The sequence below is a fragment of the Seriola dumerili genome, unplaced genomic scaffold, assembly GCF_002260705.1.
Source record: "Seriola dumerili isolate Sdu_G_001 unplaced genomic scaffold, Sdu_1.0 BDQW01000331.1, whole genome shotgun sequence".
Taxonomy (NCBI): domain Eukaryota; kingdom Metazoa; phylum Chordata; class Actinopteri; order Carangiformes; family Carangidae; genus Seriola; species Seriola dumerili.
In genome coordinates this window covers 6537192-6557864 of record NW_019174586.1, presented here as the reverse complement: position 1 = coordinate 6557864, position 20673 = coordinate 6537192, and the positions used below count along the sequence as shown (strand labels likewise).

General features: G+C 40.1%; 1 protein-coding gene across 1 annotated transcript; it reads right to left on the bottom strand.

The window, feature by feature from the left end:
• Positions 1-184: 184 nt before the first annotated feature.
• On the bottom strand, positions 185-19805 carry LOC111232583 (cohesin subunit SA-2-like). Its single transcript, XM_022760166.1, has 31 exons — positions 19777-19805; positions 19300-19396; positions 18739-18972; positions 17783-17879; positions 17372-17448; positions 16767-16971; positions 15855-16006; positions 14944-15141; positions 14421-14519; positions 13590-13669; positions 12659-12766; positions 12310-12406; positions 11678-11780; positions 11315-11418; positions 10566-10658; positions 10225-10317; positions 9123-9323; positions 8730-8797; positions 8532-8619; positions 7980-8060; positions 6791-6883; positions 6083-6251; positions 4999-5132; positions 4463-4564; positions 3964-4097; positions 3515-3637; positions 2799-2959; positions 2067-2256; positions 1438-1539; positions 1224-1317; positions 185-728 (listed from the first exon to the last, which is right to left on the bottom strand). Exons 1-31 carry the CDS (start codon positions 19803-19805, stop codon positions 678-680), a joined length of 3657 nt encoding a protein of 1218 aa, XP_022615887.1. The 3' UTR covers positions 185-677.
• Positions 19806-20673: the final 868 nt, after the last annotated feature.

The window sequence follows — 20673 nt, the reverse complement described above, 5'->3', positions numbered from 1 at the left end:
CAAACTAACCCCCAATTTAGGCAGGTATCACAGTTTGTAAATGCTGTTTGTAGCTAGTTATTAGTTTATGCCTATTTCTTCTGTACTGTGCCATTTACTCACTCTTGGCATTTTGTTCTCATTTTGTAATGTAGTACTTCATACCATCCCCAAAACATGACTGAAAAACAAACAAAACAGCATGCTCAATTAAGCAAATTTTAATAAACATTAAATTAACAAGATTCAAAAACAAAAAAAAAGTGCTATCAACAGCCATACAAGGTATAAAGCGGAATTCAAAATGTGCAGCAAGGTGAGGCTTTCAGCTTGTTGCAAGCAAACAGGGATCTAACCTCAACATAACATTTCTTTTTAACAATTTGAAATATTTCTGAAACTTAAATATCAGAACTGTTTCTCTGTGTATTCAAAACACAAACACCAAACAATTAACTATTTTAGCTTTTATCTCCAGACTTCATAATCATTATTTAGCCTCTATTTCCCTCCAACAAAATGAATGACCTAAAGTTGATCTGATAACTGAGCTCAGAATGGGGTCATGCAGAAGAACAGATGGCCCTAATATCCTGTACACTCAAATGTACTGAAACTACTGAAAACACAGTAGTGTTGAAGAGATGTATTAATCAAAAAGAACTGTTGTTCCCAGGATAATCCAGGTCTTTGTGCCCTCAGTCAAAGAGCTCATCAAGGACGCTGGCTGAGGTGTGACGTGTGGAGGGCTGCAGAGCAAAAGCAGTATGAAAGTTTCAGTATGCCAGGAATGTAGTCCTTAATCTTGATATAAAAAATATTTGCCAAGCAAAGAAAACCCACACAAACTGCATAAATAAACCACTAGAGGCACTGTCCCAACTTCACATCTATACTTCATGCCTCTCTTGCATCAGAAATAGATGCAGCCTAAACAAATTCTGAATTTATTTATGCTTTATTCATTATACGCTGGCCGTACAAGAACTGCTGCTATAATGTGCCATTAATGAGTCCATAGTCAGCTCCACAAATCACAAGCAAAATGTATTTTCATAGGCACTGATTCAACTGTAGCTCAGCTGACCTGCTCTAATACAGGGGCACAGGGTATTACACGTTTCTAAGTTTCAACATAAACTGCTAAACAGATTTTAGAGAAGGCAAAAAATACATATTTTTTTCTAAAAGTCACACATATACATATATAAAAACGGTATATATATATATATATTTTTTTTTACCAATGTATATGGAGATTCATTGTCAGAGTCACTTTCATAATCCTCAATCTCAGCTTCCTCTCTTTCTGCATCGTCATCCTCAATCAGAGACAACCTGTGGGTCACACACACAGATCAGTTTTGCAGGTAGCTATCATATTCACATTTCCTAAATACTAAAAGAAGATTCTGGGATGACACCATTTGTATCCTCCCTTTGTTAGATCAGTCTTACAAGGTGAGGTGGGAGTTCAGGTCTTGCTGATCCACACTGGGGCCACTCTGGTTGGGGGGCAGCTGGCGTCGTTTGATGGGCTTCACCTTTCGCAACTGGGGCCTGAAGAACAGCAGCGGGTAAATTTTGGTAGCCATGAAGTCTTTCTCATGCTAGAACAAATGCTAGCTGGCTGGTAAAATGTTTGAAGCACATGTTAAGCTCTCTTTTCTTCCCTCTCCTATCTCTCCATCTACGTAATGTTTCTATCTACCTACCATGTCTGCAATAATTTGAGCATGTGTTAACAGTTGAGGAAAATTAACCGTATATGACTTTATTTCAACAGACAAAAAAGATTGTCAATAGGACCTTATCTAGTCACAAATGTTTCTGCAGTTGCAACATGTGCCCAGAGGGATTAGCTTTTTCCTCTAGTGGCCAAAGTGACGGGTTTTGCCTGGTAACACTGCACAAGTTGTTCATTTAGGACAGAACAGAGAGTGGCTGGCTCTTGGCTGATAAGACTGACAGAAGGTAATTGACCCTTGGCAATTTCCACCATTTGGCAGGTGCCTGGCTGTAATTTCCATCCTCTGAAATAGAGATGGTAGATACTGCAGACGTGTTGATGATAAAACTCAATTTACCCTGAGGAGAACTCATCCTCGGACTCCAGCTCAGTTAAGCCGCTGCCAATGTCAGACCCTGTTGCTGTGGGTTTCCTGGAGGCCATCTGCTTGGCTGGCTGTCTCTGGACAGTGGAGGTATAGGCCGGGGTGTGAAGGCTGCTGTGGATACTGCTGCTGTCCAACCAGGATCCTCTGGCAGTGCTGGATACTGAACCTAGATGAGACAGCAGTCACCCCAGAACGTTACTAACTATGACATTTTGTTCATTGTATGGATTTTACAATCTCAACTCAAAACATAGATCAGATACAGTCCAATGGATTCACAAACACATTAGCACCGACACGGCGAGAGGTTCATTTCCCAGGCAAAAGAAAAAGCTTGGTGAGAATTCCTCTGAAAATTAAACACCTTTGAATTTAGATTGTTGGTTAGATATAAAAGGGAATTTGAAGATGTTACCTTGGGTTTGGGAGAACTTCTGATTGGCATTTTTATTTACTATTTTCTTCTACAATTGAACAAAAAATGATGGAAAGATTAATCAATAATGAAAACTGTCATGTGTTGAGGTTTAGAGAAACCCTTTTCTCACCAAATTACTAATAACTCCAACACCCAACTTTAAGAAGGGAATTAGACATAGTTCCCAAATCATTCACGTTGCATCTTTTTAAAAATATTAGTGGTAATGCATACTGTGTATCCATGGACACAGGGCTTTTGTGTAGCATGTGTGTCCATCTCACCGAGAGCGGTGGTCTTCTTGCGTTTAGCCACAGGAGTATCACTTCCCTGCTCCCGCTCTCTGGGTCTGGAGGAGGAGCGAGCCTCCAGAGAGCGCTGATACATTCTGACTGACGGCCTGGAGAGGGCAGCACTGGGACACTCTGATTTCAGCAGTGCAGCCCTGGGAGGGGACGTCACAGTGACAGAGGGATGAGGACAAAGACCAAGGAAACCTTTGTTCATGTTTAGTGGTTCAGTTTCTTCAGGCTTCTGTATTGATCCAGTTAAACCATTAACACACAAACTATGATGGCATTTCAAGAATTAATATGTTAGGATAAACACTACTTTCTGTTCGAATTATTTTTTAATGAAAAACTAATTTTAATACAAAAAAAGCTTGATTTAGCAGCTTTAGCCCAGAGTTTAAAAAATGACAGCTTTAATCCCTCTTTTGCACCACTGACAGTAAGTTCCAGTATCACATGCATTTCTTTTCCTGTGTATGTGTATATACTTGCTTCTTACTTTTACACAATAAAGACTGAAAAAGTAAAGTTTCCTAAATCATGTTGTCATAAAGGAAGAAAAGCACTTTTCTTTGCTGTGATTCTAAAATAACTTACATACCTCTACTGAATAATAACATAGAGATCTGCTAAAACATTGGCACTGGATTCAGCAAATTAACCTTCCAGTTTAACAGTAAACATGTTTGAGTGTTTGAGGTGCTCACAGCTGGGCACTGTCCTGTAGCAGCAGCTTAAAACTGAACTCGCTGAGGATCTCCAAGAAGGCCACATTTGGGAGCTGCTCCTCTCCTTCCTGTGGGTCCCGAAACGCAAAACGCATACCGTCCCTGAGAGCAAGCACAACACACACAATAGCTCTAGCGTAAAAAACACATTTTAAAACACAGAATGAACAACTTTAGTGTAAAAATTACAACCTTCACGTGTGGCAATTCATTATAAACTCTGAGTTTATTATCAGGAAAGAGGAAATCTGTGTTGGAGGAGACCCATCGTTTGTTTGTTTTTTTACTGAGCTTGTGCTGCTTCAATGAGCTGAAAAACTGCAGTAGGCAATAAGAAAGTAAAACAGTAAATTCAAACTTTAATGAACCGAGTGATAAGCTGACACATCTGGTCTGTATGTGGTGACATTGACATGTGTTTTACTGACATGTGCAGGGCCACCAGTGGTTTGCGGACACGATGAAGATCGACGCCAAAGCTCATGGCGAGCCTCTTGGCCAAGTCTCTAATCTCATTGAGATCCTGCCTGCTGTGGTCCTCCGTTAGCATCTCCGAGAACAGCTGAATACACATGACATGACTTTACGTAAACATCATCATGAAAAATTTTTCCTTTATATGTAAATGGCACACAATCGTCATCAGACCATCATGATGATGTTCGTCAGATGTTGAAGAAAAAACACAACTGTCAGCTGTCAAATGTCTGACTATCAAAATACGGTCAACATTTGGTAAAACTACTTTTAGCATGATGCAGAATTAGTACTATCATCATAATTTATGTCAACTTTCAAACAACAAATTCCCTGTGAAATGTCATGCATTTATTAAAAGTTCATTGCTACCGTACTTCACAAGAAAAATTCCCAGACAGTCTAATTATCAACATTCACATTATTATTAAGGTGTTAACAAGTGCACACCTGCTGGAGGCTCAGGCACAACGTCTTGGCGCTCTGTACAGGACTGATGAGCTTGCTCTTGTTCACAGTCTCTTTAATGATGTCACCAAAGTCTTTAAAGTACTGAAGCAAACCGGAAAAGAAAAGAAAAAAACTCAAGTTATGATCATTAGTCTATTTAATTAACATCACTGGCTAAATGTCTAAAAATGTAAAAATAATTTTCTGTTCTAGTCGTCTGTGCTTCTTTTAGCCACTGTTCCTCTGACTCATTCTTAGCACCTCACTGGTTGTAAAACAGATTCTCTCACCCTCCTCCGCTCTCTTCAACATCCTCTCCATTATTCATTTTTTTATGTTTGAAAAACTTTTCCTAACCTATTAATTTAATGACAGTCTAACTAACCAAATAATTTAACTATTACTAAACTCACAAATTAAACTATTTTTCTTACATATGCTCACAATTGTGAGACCCAACCGGTCGATGAATATCAATGTGTGCTAATAATGTATAATACTAAACTGTCCCTTCAGGCCCTTATCTCCATCTCCACCTTGCTGTAGTGCTTGAACACGTCGGTGGCGGCGGCGAGGTCCAGCACCCCGTAGATGACCAGCTTACAGTAGCCAGCCAGCTGGTTGCGCTTCCTCTGGAGAAGAGTTATCTTCGTCTCTTCCTCACCTTCAGCTAGACAGGACAGCCAGGGTGAAAGAATGGGAAGGTGGAGGAGGAGAGAAGAGACAGATGTGGCAGTAATAGACCAATAGTTAACTTATTCTTTCACATATTGATAACAAACAAGGAAAACAGAACATGTGATGAAAGACTGGTCTTTCACTGTTTGGAAATCTGCAGTACATTGTGAAATACTGGAGAAAAAAAAAAGATAAGTTACAGGAGAAGATTCTCAAAACAAGACATAAAAAACTATGTCCACGGGCATAAATGAGGGTGGGGTCACCTGGGAGACATTCAGCATTAAAATTCAGCATTTCCAAAACACGACATCTGCACAAGGAAAACAAAATCCTTTTTCTGAACGTCACTATTCAAGTGACATCTGCAACCGTGTTCTCACTTTGTCAACACTGTGTCAAAGTGCTTCTGGAAAAGTACCAGAGTTTATGCAAACATTTACTGGAGTGGGTGTTTTTTCACTTGGTGTCAAAGTAACATTGAGTAGGGCTGGAATTTATGATAACGGTATCTTTTTTACATTTGGGTCAACTCTCATCTGCACAATCACTCTATTAGGCTACATAGTAGTAATAGTAGATAGTATAATAGTAGCCGACACATGGAGGGCCAAAACAAGGAAAAAGTTACGGATTCAAAAATAAAATTAGTTTAGAACCATAACAAACCTGTATGATTTATTGAGGATTCAATCCAAAACAGAATACATACCTTGAACTTCAAATTCAAAGGAAGCCTGTGAAATTTTCTTGTAAAATAAGTTATGTTAACATTTAGTGGTATTCACCATAACACACTGTGTGTATCTTTGCAGGCTAAGAAACGTGTTGAATGCATTTCCTTACTCATTATAGGTATTAAATGAATATATAGATAACTCAAAATCAATCAATATGAAAAAGATTGTGACAGTACTTTTGGCCATATAATCCCAGCCCTACCATCCAGCTCAGCATCTTCAGACTCAGTGAAGATGTAGTCCAGGAGGAAAGCAGCCAACTCAGAGCGCAGGGAATCAGAGGGAAGGTGGACCAGAGCTTGGAGGGTGGGATCAGAGCGGACTGAACTCAGACTGTACAACAGAAGCAAGTCACACAGCAGCTCAAATGCCTGTGGATGGAAGGACATACAACCCTTGAGAATTTACTGCATCTCAATATCAAAATTCAGATCTTAACCACTCCAGTATGATGACCATGATGTCAGTTTGTCCGAGCAGCCTGTTCTGTGTCAAAGGATCACACAGGGACAACTTCACCAACGCTTTTTTAATATAGACATTTAAATATTTGTCTACGGTCTCATTTCAACATAATATTGCTGCACTGCTAGTTCATATGTGGGGCAATGCTAATTGTAAGGTAACACTTTACCCCAAGCCCCCTTAATTAACATTTATAAGCAGTATATAAACATTTCCTAAATGGTTTATAACACATGAAAATGTAGTTGTAGGTAGATCTAAGTGATTATTACAATATTTGTCAGCAACTATAATGAAGTGCTCCTGTGGGTAGAGCCTTCTTTATGAACACATAATGAATGACAAAATAGTAAAGTAAACCTTTTATCAAATCTTTGTATGCTGTTTATAAACACTAAATATGGGGACTGTAAGTGAAGTGTTATCACTGTAACTAAGCTCTTACCTGATCTCTGATCTCAGTCTGGTTCAGAGACAGACACGTCTGACAGACTCTGCAGAACGAACGCACCTCCTTCTTCAGACGCTTCAGTTCAGCCTGGAACAGAAGGTGACGGAGGTACAGAGATATATTATCATCTTATCAATGTGTAGATTTTATGTGTGTAGGATTGGAATGAGGTGCAGTGCAAAGTTAATTTTATTCAATGGGCCATATAAATTTAAATTCAGCAAACACACCAACAATAGTAAACCATATGAACTACAACTTCCACCACTAATCAAGGGATTATTATTAGGTTAAAGTATGGAGTTAGTGTAAGGGCAGGGTCCATGGTGACATTAGGGATCCTTAAATCTTGATGACACACACGTCATGTGATGCCTTAAAGAGCTGAAGATGAAATCTGATGTATCCAATCAAATGACTCTCTTCCTGGTAACTACACATCCCAACCTGCTGTCAAAGCATAGAAAAAATTATAGTTTATTGATAAAATTCACCACCATTACTTTGCCCTTATCATCCTAAATGACATGTGGATGCATCTTTACGTGAGTATTTCACACGAGACAAACTCGTCAATTTCAGCAACGCTATAAAACATGAAGACAAGGAAGGCAAACAACACAAGCAAGAGATTTGTATGCGTGTTAAAAAAACAACAACACACAAATGGCTTCATGAGTAACAATGACATGATCAGTGTGTGTGAAACAGAGTGAGAGAAAACCGGCAGAAAAAGAGAAAATGAGCTCAAAAGGAGAACAAAGGATTGAACGAGTGAAGAGGGATTAAAATGAAGAAAGACAGAATGAGACACGACAAATATATGAAGAGAAACAGTAAGAAAAGTGTGAACCAGCAGGAAATACATATCTGAGTGTCGTTGCGGGTTTGGATGCACACTAACAGATTGTTGTGTTAATTGCCTGCTGTCTGCGCAGCTGGTGTATTGTTGAACAACACAGACGAGAACAGCTCCACAAACACACAGGAAGGCCACCAACATGGTCGCCACGAGTTGGCTGTGGTGTGACAGCAATCATGAAAGTATTACTCATGTAGGTTGGCCTATGTCATGCAGGTAGGCAGGGTGTTAGTGTGTGAAAGACTGAGAGAAGGTCAAACTTGTTCAAAACATCAAATGGAGATAAAACTTTTGTGGTCTTTTATGATGTCAGCTGCGCACCTCGTCTGGTTTGGAGTTAACCGCATTCACTTTGGCCCACATCAGGTGAAGGGCTGCACACTTCAGAGCTGACACCATCAGCTGAAATTATAAAGAAATGCGATAAAAAATGTTTTTAAAAATCAATTTTGTAGAGATTTCAGTGCAATCAGCAAAAATATTTTAATTCAGGTCTTCCAAGCTGATTCCTATCTACATAAAACCAATAGAATAATTAAATATGCCAAGCTGAAAAAGGCCTCTATAGGATAAGAAGCAAATGTCAGAACTTCATTTGACTAAATTCATCAAACTCCTTGTTTAGCCCAAACACTAATGTTCTGAGCAAAATTCAGGTGGCACGAATCAAAATCAAGTCAACAAAACAATGTGGTCACTTAATACAATTTACATGATTCAACAATCAATTTTCAGCTGCATGAAGCATATCTTACATTTTTGTTTTTCTTGATTATCATAGAAAATCTCTGATCTGTCAGGGGTTTGAACCACCTGAAGCTAAGGCCTCTATTATCACAATGCACCACTCAAATATCAGTGATCATCATAAACCTCCTTGTCGAGCTCTCTGGACTCCATCCTGCTCTTCAGCAGTTCAAGACAGGAATCGAACAGCTTCCAGCCTGTCAGGTCCTTAGCACTGGACAACAAGAACACACAAGACACACAGACAACACACAACTCATCTGTATAAAAATATATAGGTTAGCTTGTACAACTACCATGTGTATTGTAAAAATGCACACCTACCTGCTCAAAGCAGCAATCCTTTTCAAGGCAGTGGCTGCACAGTATGTGTCATTCTCATCCGCAATCCCCTAGTTACACAAACACAAACTCTTGAGAGAACAGATGCTTTACATTTTTTGTTTGTTTGTTTTACAACAGAAACAACATGTTGAATAAAAACCAACAAATCCATTAGGAAAAGATATGCTGTCATTAAATATCGGGCTGGTTGTGAATACATTTTTTCCTGCTCAACTGAGCAACATCACAGAAAGGACACTTCATATTGCTAATACAGGAAGGATGCATGAACTGTTACTTCTACAGCTGCCAACTCTGTAAGAGCATGTGTGTATGCATTTTAATACATGCCATATTTGCCTGTATGAAAACTTCACTGACACACTCACCCACCTGGAGCACGTCACTTAAATATGTGCTGAAGCACTCGGTCAGGCTGTCCAACAGCTGGCTGAACACCAGGTGTGCGCGGGAGGAGAAGGTGTAAGAGTCAGAACACAGAGTGCAGGCCAGGTGGGAGCAAGCCTCCAACACAGTGACCTCGGTGTGCTTCTCCACAATGCCACATACCCGGGACAGCAGCAGGTCCAGATGCTGAAAGAAAGAGGGGAGAGTGGACAGGGGAAGATGTAGGAAACAGAAGACACCAAAAAATAGAATATGCATTGCTTGGGACAATTTTATTTAGTTTACTGGTTTTCTAACTCACTCATGGAGCAGCCAGCAACCACAGGATAATTTGAGTATTTTAATTAAATTCTGAAGACAAGTACCTTCACAGCTGGGCTCCTCATACTCATCCTCATAAGTGCAGACGAGATTGGTGAGAGTCTATGTGGGTGTAAACTTTTGTATTACAATGAAATTGGACATACAACAAATTTTCACTGTTGCTCCACTTCACTGCAGTAATTCGTACCCACTGAGCACTTCGACACCACCGGCTCGCTTATTTTGTGTCCAAAAATCTCTTCTGGTGATGAATTTCCTTTTACAACAGAATACAGTGTCTATCTACTTTATCTTATTTACACGCCTGCTGTTGTCCACTGTGTGCCCACCCCATCACCAACCTGCGACAGGTGAGCTCATTAACTGAAAATTCCCATGGTCCCTGACCAGCAGGTTAGTTTTTGTTCCAATTTGTTTTATTTGTTTATTTCCTCTAATAATTAGTTTAAAATAACCATTTGTCATTTACTGTTCCCTTGTGTTATTAATATGACAATGCAAGTCATCAGACCAGATTAACTCTGAAACCCTAAATAGGACAGAAATCATTAAAAAATGTCTGAGCGCCAGCGGCTCAGTTCCTTCTATTTTTTCCCCTCTGTTCTAATTTTTTCCCTTGACGTATTAGACTACCATCTCAGCAATATACTTTAGAAAGACAGCATATTAAAGTGTGTATTGGATCACAGTATGAAAAAAGAAGGACTTTCAATCATTTATTTAGGGAAATTCTATTGCCTTTCCACACTTCCAGTCCTCCTACCTTCTCCAGCCACTGAGCGCTGCTGTACATCTCCAGGTCGAAGTAGAGGGGAGCTTTGAGAAGGAGGCTCACCTTCCCTGCATCTGCTGAGTACTGCAGGTCAGCATATAGCACAAGCTCAGTATTTCAAAATAAAAAAAAACAAAAAAACAAATCAAACGTATTTGATATAGTCATGTGACCTCTAATATACAATGACATTAATACAGAATTACTCTTCAGTGTAGAAACTAAGGTGGGCACTTAAAATAACTGCCAAGCACTTTTAACCCTTTGTGTATAACGTACTGGATTAAACAACCTGCAGTATCAAGTATGTTAAGTGAACTGTGGCTGTGTACCTTGGTCAGTAGCTGTGGCAGTAAAGGGATGAAGTGAGTAGTGATGCGTCTCTTGTCTTGTTCCTGCATCTTCTTATCCTTCATACTCAAGATCTAATCACACATTTACACTCAGTGAGCGGGAACAGGCAATCAGTCACGACATTTACATGCACATGTGCGCAGATGAAAAAAGGCACATATTGTAAGTGCGTCCACTATGTTTCACATGTGTAAGTTACATGACCACAGACGGGACAATTACCACCACTGCACCGGAAAACCTGAAATGTTTATGAATTATGTGGTTGAATATTTTCATGGAACCATATAAGAGGTCAGTAAACTGTGCTATTAGAGGCTGTTGGGCATCCATATTGATATACTTTGTTGTTCTGAATATTCCCATATAAATGACCAGAAATTAAATGAATATGTTCACTGTACTAAAATAACACTCTTTCAAACAACGTGCAACATTTCATGCCCAGCACTTGTCATTCACTGTAATTAACCATCCATCTTAAAATGTGATCTAGCCTGAGACTGAGGAAATCTAGTATTAGTCAGTGGAAACACATATTCAGACAAATAAACCAGACCAGAAAGTTTCATACTGTAGCTTTAGAACTATGACTTTTTGTATGATAGGTGAGTAGAGAGGTAAAAACAAAGAATGATATTTCTCTCACCCCCAAGCTCCACCGTGCCATAAACCATAAAACTACAGAGAATTATGTGTGTATTTGTGTGTCTGTGTGTGTCATCACCTTCTTGCCCTGAGTTCTCCCAACAGGTGGGGTTGCCTGTGCTGCCTGTCTGATGGCACACATCATCAGGTCTATGAGAGCCCCCTCCTCCTCGTACACCAGACCTGACAACAGAGAGGCAGAGACAGGAGCAGAACTGAGTGGGTGATGGTTGAGACAACACAGAGCAGGGAACAGAGACGGAGCAGCACAAGTTGGAAGACGGAGCAAATTTGATGTTTTTATTTGCACTGTGATGATACATGAGAATTATCTTTTACGTTAAGCTGGGCTGTCTGCACTGACTCCATGAGTCCATACCCAGCAGTGAGTGTTGCTCAGACTGCTTATCGTGTCTACACAGTCTCATTTCATTCCTCTCACCAGCCTCCTGTAGCAAGAGCGCCGTCATAGTCTCCCAGTCTCTCAGCTCGGACCCTGCCACATCCCACAGACTGTCCACCAGGTACGCCCCGTGCTCATGAAACTGTTGAGAGTGAATGAGTTCTTTTACCTCAGGTGTACAGCACCGGTGCGTTACTGAACTATACTCCATCATTCAGAATTTAAGATGTAATTGGATGTTTTGCTGTTGCTGTTGTGAAAATAAGATCTCCTGCTAAGTCTTGTGTCCACTGTAGCATTTCATAGCAAAGTCTCAATAAAACATCATTTGAGGAGTATAAACAATGTTTATTATTAGTCTACTTTTCATCATGAAAACATAACTGCAAATGTCCTGTAGGAAACATTGGTGGGAGTTTACTTTGGATCCCATTATTTTAGCTTTTTTGGTCAATCTGTTTGTGCTCCTTAAAATCACACTGCCAGAAAAAATATCTGACTTCTGTATATATTCAAACATTATTCAATTTTATATTCAGGCAAAATATAGAACAAAAGACTGAACTAAAGGAGTTAGAGCAGATTATCTATATGCGCATTTTATCACATTGTCAAATTATTCTACTTTCAAACAAAGGGGGAGAGAAAGAGAGTAGGAAATGTCCTTCTACCTCACTCTGGATGTAGAAGGAGATGAGGATTTGAAAGAAGGCTGCATTGCCACTTTTTTCATTCTCCTGGTTGTCACTGGCAATCATACTTTTCAGCCTGACACACACACAAACAATAATCTTCAAATTATATCAACCAAAAATATAGAAATGAGTAACTGCGGATGATGAGAAAGTCTGATTCCACATGCAGGCGGCAATAAAATAACGTAATCACACCACAAACCGCACTAGAAAAAGGTTGTCAAATACAGAATGAGTCACACATACAAAAAACACCCTAAAAGAAAAACATTACCACTCTGCACATTAGTCTGACAATGTGAGGAAAGGAAGGATGAAAGTGTACTTGTTGTAGAAGAAGACGCCGGCTGCAGATGCTAGGCCTCGGTGTGACGCGTATACCAGAGGATAGATGTGGCCGCACTCATCTTCACCCAGGCCTTCCTCTGTCTTCCTGCATTGTGGACAAATACAAACACATACAAGTCAATTAGTGTCACATTAAAAATACAATGTGGAAAATCTCTTTCTCATCAAGAACTGGACTTATTCTTGTTAAGTGATTTGTTTTGATTTTTGACAGAAATTTTCTTGCACGATAGGATTTTTAAACAATATTTTTTAATTTTTAATTAAAACAGACCTTTAATAACCAGCAGTTCCAGATCTTGAATTTCATTACCACTCTGTCATCTCTCTTGTTCATCAATCTTTAAAACATCTAATTAACATGTGACTTGAGTCAGTTGTGTGAGGTGTTGGCCAACGTGAGAGATCACGACTCATGTTGTGAATCATAAAAAATCATAACAAAGAGTGTTATCACAGTCATTAGTAACAATTTCACATCTATTGTTGAGAAGCTGTATTATTGTTGCAGAGCACAAATGTGAACAACCAGGATATATTTGCTTCACTTGAAATGTTTTACTCAGGCATCTTGAAGAGTCTCTCATTCAGGGATTTGACGCAAAAGCTTCAAACCTTTAAACCAACACTACCCATATGAAGTATGGTATATATGGTGCAAAGACTAACTGGATTCAGCAAAAAGATTTAGTTAGCATTATAACTAATGCTCTAAACTGCAACTGAATATATCTTTTTTGTAAGTAAAGCTTAAAAATATCTATGCAGAAAAGATGAAAAGGCGCTTGAAATTGTATTAGTAAAATTTACTATCTTTGGCATGTCTTGATCTCCTAAAATGAAATGCCTGCACTGTATGTTGGAAATAGCGCCACAGAGAAGCCACCAGAGACAGAAAAACCCCTCACTGTTGGATCAGCAGCAACAGATTGACCACTTCCACTGCCACGTCTGTGTCCTTGTCCAGCACCATGCTGAGCATCCTCTCCTAAACACACACACAGACACACAGACAAATGCACAATCATGCAAGCAAATAAACAGGCATAAATAGGACATTCACAGACATGCATCAATGTACCCACACCCACAGACACACATGCACGCGCACAAACCCAATGATTAGACACAAAGCCGTGGCATGAAAACCATTTATCTGCTGCAGCACATGCGGCTTAGGAGGGTTTTTATGTGTTTGAGAAGAGCTTATTAACCATCAGTAACCAGCAGCAATTAACAAACCCAGACAAAGGAATAGACCAGACCATCAAAACAGGAATGGCGGGGAAAAAAAAAAAGGAAAGGAAATAAGGGGGGGGGGGATAAAATACTGGGAAGGGGGGCATAGGCAGGGAAAAACAAACCCAATGATTAGACACAAAGCCGTGGCATGAAAACCATTTATCTGCTGCAGCACATGCGGCTTAGGAGGGTTTTTATGTGTTTGAGAAGAGCTTATTAACCATCAGTAACCAGCAGCAATTAACAAACCCAGACAAAGGAATAGACCAGACCATCAAAACAGGAATGGCGGGGAAAAAAAAAAAGGAAAGGAAATAAGGGGAGGGAGTACAAAATACTGGGAAGGGAGACATAGGCAGGCAACAAAACAAAAACAGTACAATAAGCTGAAACAATAGATTAAAGAGAGATGCTGAGGCAGACAGACATAGGGGAAAAAACGAGGGAGAAAAGAGGAATTAAATGAGGTGTGAGCCCAATCCAGAGGGATGCCTCACTTTAAATCTGCTGGTGAAAAGCTCCAGGCGGCCAATGAATTCCTTCTCCTGGTACAGACCCTGCAGGGCACGCACACACTGCATACGCACTGGACTTTGCTAAGGGAAGGGAAAAAAGAAGAGTACAGTAACACACTTTCTCTAACCTGCATACAGACTAATTCCCAAGTCTGTTCACAGTGAACACTTCTCTTTGTGCAAGTGTGTATGTGATCCTTCTTGTGTCTGTGCGCAGCTGGTCTACAGTTGTGTCTGGTATGAGGGGCTGTCAAAGCCTGTTACGAATGAAAATAAAATAAGAAGTGGCTCAGTCTGTACTGCACAATTCCCCACACACTGCAGTCCTTGTCACTGTTGTTTTCACTGCTGGCCTGAAGAGAGCTGCAGACAGAAAGGTGCTACTGCTGTGTTACGTTTTGTTGCCGGTCATGGGAAATCAGGAAATAAATGAAAGACATTACACTTTTAAGAACACTTTATTTTGTAATGTAGTTTCAATTGTCTTGTCCTGTGTGTGTTCAACCTTATCGTGCAAGGTCCAGCCCAGGTATTTGAGACATCCATCATTCAGGAAGTCTTCAGGGTCCGTTTTCAGCCACTTGCCAAGCTCCTCAATACATGCCACCCGGATCTCAGGCAGCCGATCCCGGTAACGGTGCACAAACACACCACGGAAGCTACCGTTCATCATGGAGGAAAGCTCCTCTCTTTTCTCCCACAGCTAGAACACATACATGCGAAACAAATGCATATAGACATGTACAACCAGGACTGTGAATAAATCAGTAGCCAAGTCACCCGGGCTCCTGTCCACATGTTTCATCCGTTTTTTTACAGTGTGTGTTCCAGCTGAGGCAATCATCTTTGTTGCTTTGAAGACCAATCATCACAGCCTAAAATGTTCCTCATGTCCAACTTTTTCCAGATTTTATAGCGACTAAGGAGTAAAAAAAAAAATCATACAAAAGTATCTTTTGTTCTACTCCTAATGCTACTTTATCAGTTTTAATAATGACACTTAAAGCATGCATTATCTGTTGTCCCTGATATAAAGGCTCCTGTCTTTCTCAGAATTTCTGTGTTTTACAATGCATGACAAGTAGGGGGAGGAATTTCAAACCACACAGCTAATAAAAAAACTGTTTCTAACAAGCACGTTGCCAAGAACCTATTTGAAACTGTTTAGAGGGGTTTCAGGCAAAACATATCTTATATATCTATATTTCAGTTTGATCACTGTTAACAATTGAGAAAACATTGGTCCTCTCATTGTCCTTTGTGTCCTTTGTATCCTAAAACAAACTTCCAAGATTTTCCTCATAAGGTCAATGTCACTTTAATGTCCTGACCTGCATGTTTATGTAAGAGTGACTGTGTCTCCACTCATGCCAGCGTTTGTGTGTGTGTGTGTGTGTGTGTGTATATATGTGTTACCTCACTGATGGTGGCCTGCAGCTCCTCCAGTCTGTCAGAGGCTCTGTCATGTGCCCTCTTGCTGCTCTCAGTGTTGTGTTGCCGCTGGGTGGTCTGCAGCTGAACAGACACTAGCACAGCTACTTCCACCACCCCAGTCATCAGCTTCATGGCTAAATAAAAAAAGAAAATAGAGGTTAACAAGGTCAGTCTGGGAGGTTTCACTGGCATGGAGTTATTGAAGAAAAAAAAAAAAAACTGAATGAATCCTTAAAAAACAAACAAACAAGAAAACCCTTCATGTCCTGCCCTTTTGGCTGAAGCCAAACCCTGGCTTCCTCTTTAAAATGCCAGTTTTCACTTCATGGTATTCATTTTTTCAACAGATTTTACAGTTTTAATTTAGAAGTATGTAGCACCCAAGAGGTAAATTCACAGTCCGTGTTTATGGAGCAGGTTATAAACTATGTGCCATAAAAATCCTCAACTGGTGACTGAAGCCTTTTTAACAGCAGTATAGAAAGTAAATCCTTGACAATAAAGTACAGTACTAATCATATTATGGATAAGCTGTTGAATTTTATTTGGTGATTTGGTCGTAAGAAAGGAACTAATTACATGGTTAAGCAGGGGCTGCAAAAGAATACAGTGAGAAACAACAAAAGCAAGCTGTATAGGATGAGTATATTCTGGAAAAACAAAAGAACTTAAAACAGATGTCAGCTGAAAGGAGCAATTTGTTCTGCCGCCCGGAGAAGCTAAAACCTCTGGTATCACAGGCATGGAGTGCAGGTTTTCAAACTAAAGCGAGTGACTTCAGTGACTAATATACAAAAGTGAAAACTACCAATCAAAGAGTGTAGCCTCAAAGCTCCCCTGTGAAATCAGAATACTTTTCTGTTTTAGACACCTGTATTGTACCAATATGCTTACCAAAGAGGGTGCTGGTGTGCCTGAAGGCTCGGACCTGGGAGTCAGACAGGCCAGTGAGCAGGGCCAGCAGGGAGGGGAAGAGGTATTCATCATAAATGAGGCTATTCTGAGAGGAGCGCACCAGAACCTGAGCAAACTCGCACAGGCCGGCTTTGAAACGCTTCTGTTGGGGGCCTGAAGTGGACAGAGGGTAGTTCACTGAATCCTGGAGGAAGACAGGTAACAAAAGAAATGGAGGAAACATCTTACACTGTGCTTAGTATAGTTATTTGAGGCGGAAGCCTGTGGTTTGCTCTGCTAATGACGATTATGTCGGCAGCGAAACAAAGTGATTAACTCATTAATGTGTCCATTTATCAGTATTTAGAGATTAATTAGTGTGTTCCATCACACTGTACTCCATCCTTCAGATGATAATCTCCTGGGATATGGAGGTCATTCGACTTTCTCAACTAACTCCAGCAGGATTATTAGTAGACAGAAGGGATGACTAACCCTAAATGCAATTGCTGATCTATAATAATAATAATAATAATAATATTCATTTTTAGGATTTATTTAAACGAACATGAACTATATCTGCACAAGTGTTTTTCTTTTCTCACCTCACTGAACTCCTTAGTTAGTGTGCTGATGATCTCAGCATTCTGCATGCTGTCAAACATCTCTCTACTAACCACACCTGCACAAAAGAATAAAAGGTTAACACAATGTTCCACATTAGGAATTAAAGTGGACTAAGATAAGAATACTGATACAACAGTGCTGGTTCTTCAAAAGTTTAATTACATGATATGATTTCTTTTCGTTTTCACTGCACCCTCACAAATATTGATATAATGTGTTGTCAGTGGACAGAGGATTAGCACAGCCCTTACACACTGCATCGTTAGCATAGCAGGAGATCAATAGCAGACTGCTGATCATTGCCTGAGCTGAAATTGAAAAGATAATCTGTTCAACTTTGACCCACACCCCCCACCTCTCATCTCCTGGCCTCCCTCTTGACCTCTGACCTTTGCATCCGCAGGCCCGAACAATGAAGTTGATGAGCACCAGCAGCCCCACCTCTCGGTTTTGCTTGTAGCTGTCCAGCCATTCGTCCACCACTGCCTTAAGATTGACATAGAGATAGCAACCAATCAGAATGCTGCACTCAGATCAAAGAGCAGATGGATATGATAATAATATATCGTTTGAATAACATTATCGAGTTCAGCTTTAACCTTTCTTCCAACCACTGGTCTTTTGTGTTTTACTTTGTAACATATGTGCGTGTGCATGCCCCATCTTTTTCTTCCCCTTATATTTCTGGCCTTCCAGTTTTATTCACCAACTCCTTTGCATAATCATTTTTGTCAACCGTAGCACGATTATACATACAAAGACACTCCTTCAGAGCATCTGTTGTATTAATAATAGTGTACATTTGAAATGCAGTAAATGCAATGTAAAAAAAAAAGGAGTAAAATTTAGCCAAAAACTGAGGAACCTTCGAGATGCTATTGAATTTCTCAAACTGCTATTTACTAGGTTTGCTGATGTGCTGTATGAGAGTGGGGCTTCACCTAGAATCACCACCTGCATTGTGTTGCTGTTCTATTCTGTAGTGACAGACTCTTTTTTATTACTGATCACCACACTTTTTTTTGTCTTTCTATTGTTATATGGTCCCTCTTTTCTAGTCTTTACCCAGAGGAGACTGGGTATAGGACAACAATAGTTGGGATGGACATGTGCTGTCAATCATTGACTACACTACTCCTTCCTCTTTGCGTATCAAAGGCAATTCTGTAGGGTCACATCAGTCAGCCACTGACAGCACATGATAATCTGTCTCATGGTAAGCTCTTAGAGGGCTGTTTCTCTTTTCATTACACATACCTCCTTCAACACCTCCCTCCCTTCATGTGTTTATCGCTGCAAACCATTCCCCCTTCCTTCCATGTTCTTCAGCTGAGTGTTTGCTTACCACCATAGCACTCTTTCCAGAGCGAACTGCATCATAGATATCCTCTGCACTGATACCCTGGTTCCCCTCATTCACTCTACTCACAGGTCTGTGAGAGACCTGCCTGGATGTCCCCTGGGAGTGCTGCTGCTGCAGGGAGGGGTTTAGAGGAGTGGGGATGGGGCTACTGCTGAGGCTACTGCTGGGGCTGGATGTCGCCCTCAATGCAGCTTTACGCCTGGGTCTCTTGGGTGGCTTGAGATGAAAGAGAGATGGAAGAGCAGCTCAGCAGGGGATTTAAAGTGAATTGATGTGGTCAACTGAAGTAGTGGTAGGTGTGGCAAGATATGGTGCAGGCTTGAATCAAACAGCGATCTCACTGTTGCATGACTTCAGTTAAGCCTTTTTGATCATTTACAAGAACTGAGAGATGTTTGACAATGATACAGATTGTTTCAATACCATAAAAAATAATACTTTGACAAAAGCATAAGCTACTCTCTGATCTACTCCCTGGTGATCAATGTAAATGAGTAGCATCTAAATAAGCAGGAACTAGTGAAAGTAAATAAGATAATTCACCTGAGGTCCAGGAACTACCGGCTTCCTTCGCTTAGTGGGTTTTATTGTGGCCTCATAATCACTGCCAGAGTCTGAGAAATCATCCAACTCCTCAAGACTAATAGACAAAAAAGGAATCAATAGAAAGCCTAGCATCAACAAATCATTCAAACATTCAGTTGTTGCACATGGGGTATCATTTATTACTTTTTGCTGTGCAGTTTTGGCTGCTATAGATGCAAATGCTTTGCAAAATGTGCCATCTTTGACATCTCCTTTTCTTTTAAGAGAATAACAAATTGTTTAGGTTCTGTTCATTTGTGGACACAATTTTACATCATTTATGTGCTACTGATAGATGCCATACTTCATATATCACATATCAACTCTGTTCAACAACTGTGCATGAACGTTTTACTTTGTGATACGAGTCTGTGGAGTTAAGCTGAAACATTCAGATGGCTGAGTAGGATTAACTTTGGGTTTGAATAACTTTACCTGTCCAAAACAGAGTCTCCAGCTGCCATTTTGGGTGAAGGAGGCTCCAGGGACGGCGTGCTACTGCTGGTTAGCTGGTCTTTGCTAACACGTTTCAGGTGAAGGAGGACAAAAACTTAAAGTTAGCTACAAGAGCAAAACTAGCTAGCACATTTGATAAAACTAGCTAGCTAGCTACGTATACAACCTCATTTACAGTATTTCAAACGTCGATTATCGGACTTGGTCGACTAACAATGACCTAACTAATAAGTCCAACCAACAGACATTTTTTACAGACATATCTTTTCACAAATGGGACCAAATCTTCGTTAAAGAAATCTTTTCCGATAATGGATCGGAAATTACTCATAGTAGAGGATCCCTAGAACAGAAGACATTTTACCGTATCCAGCTAACTACTAAAACTAAATTATTCAATAACCATTATCCGAATGATGATTGCACAATTTTACCACCTGATAGTACAATTACTACGATATGTTCCTTTCTTCGGAGGCTGATTTATCGTGATTTTTTTCTCTTGTCATTACCTGGTCAGACACAAGGGCGCGGAAAAGTATGTCAAGTGATTCTGGATGCTGATTGGCCAGCGCCTCTTCAGCTCAGAAGGTGATTGGTCCTTTCAGAGGGTCACTTAATTATCATTGGTCAATCATAATACACCGTCATTCACTCTTTTCCAATTGAACTACTCCTGAATAGTATAGGAACACAACTGTAAAATATTTATTTGCCCGACTCTTCGTATGGATATTTCTTCTATAAAATTCTACATTTTATGTCATATATATATATATATATATATAGTTTTGTATCCGTGTGTGCTCTTTCAGTCTGTCTGATCTGTGTCTGTCTGTCTGTGTCTGTCCAGTTTTTAGGACCCTGAGGTGGTTG

Bases quoted from the DNA above. Each gene is read 5' to 3' on its own strand.
- LOC111232583 (XM_022760166.1), bottom strand. From the start codon at position 19,805: ATGGCAGCTGGAGACTCTGTTTTGGACAG. The intron at 10,318-10,565 runs GTACACAGCCAC...GCTGACCTGCAG, and splicing joins TGCCACAGCTACTGACCAAG to TACTCAGCAGATGCAGGGAA. The intron at 9,324-10,224 runs GTAGGAGGACTG...TCTTTCTTTCAG, and splicing joins GCGCTCAGTGGCTGGAGAAG to CATCTGGACCTGCTGCTGTC.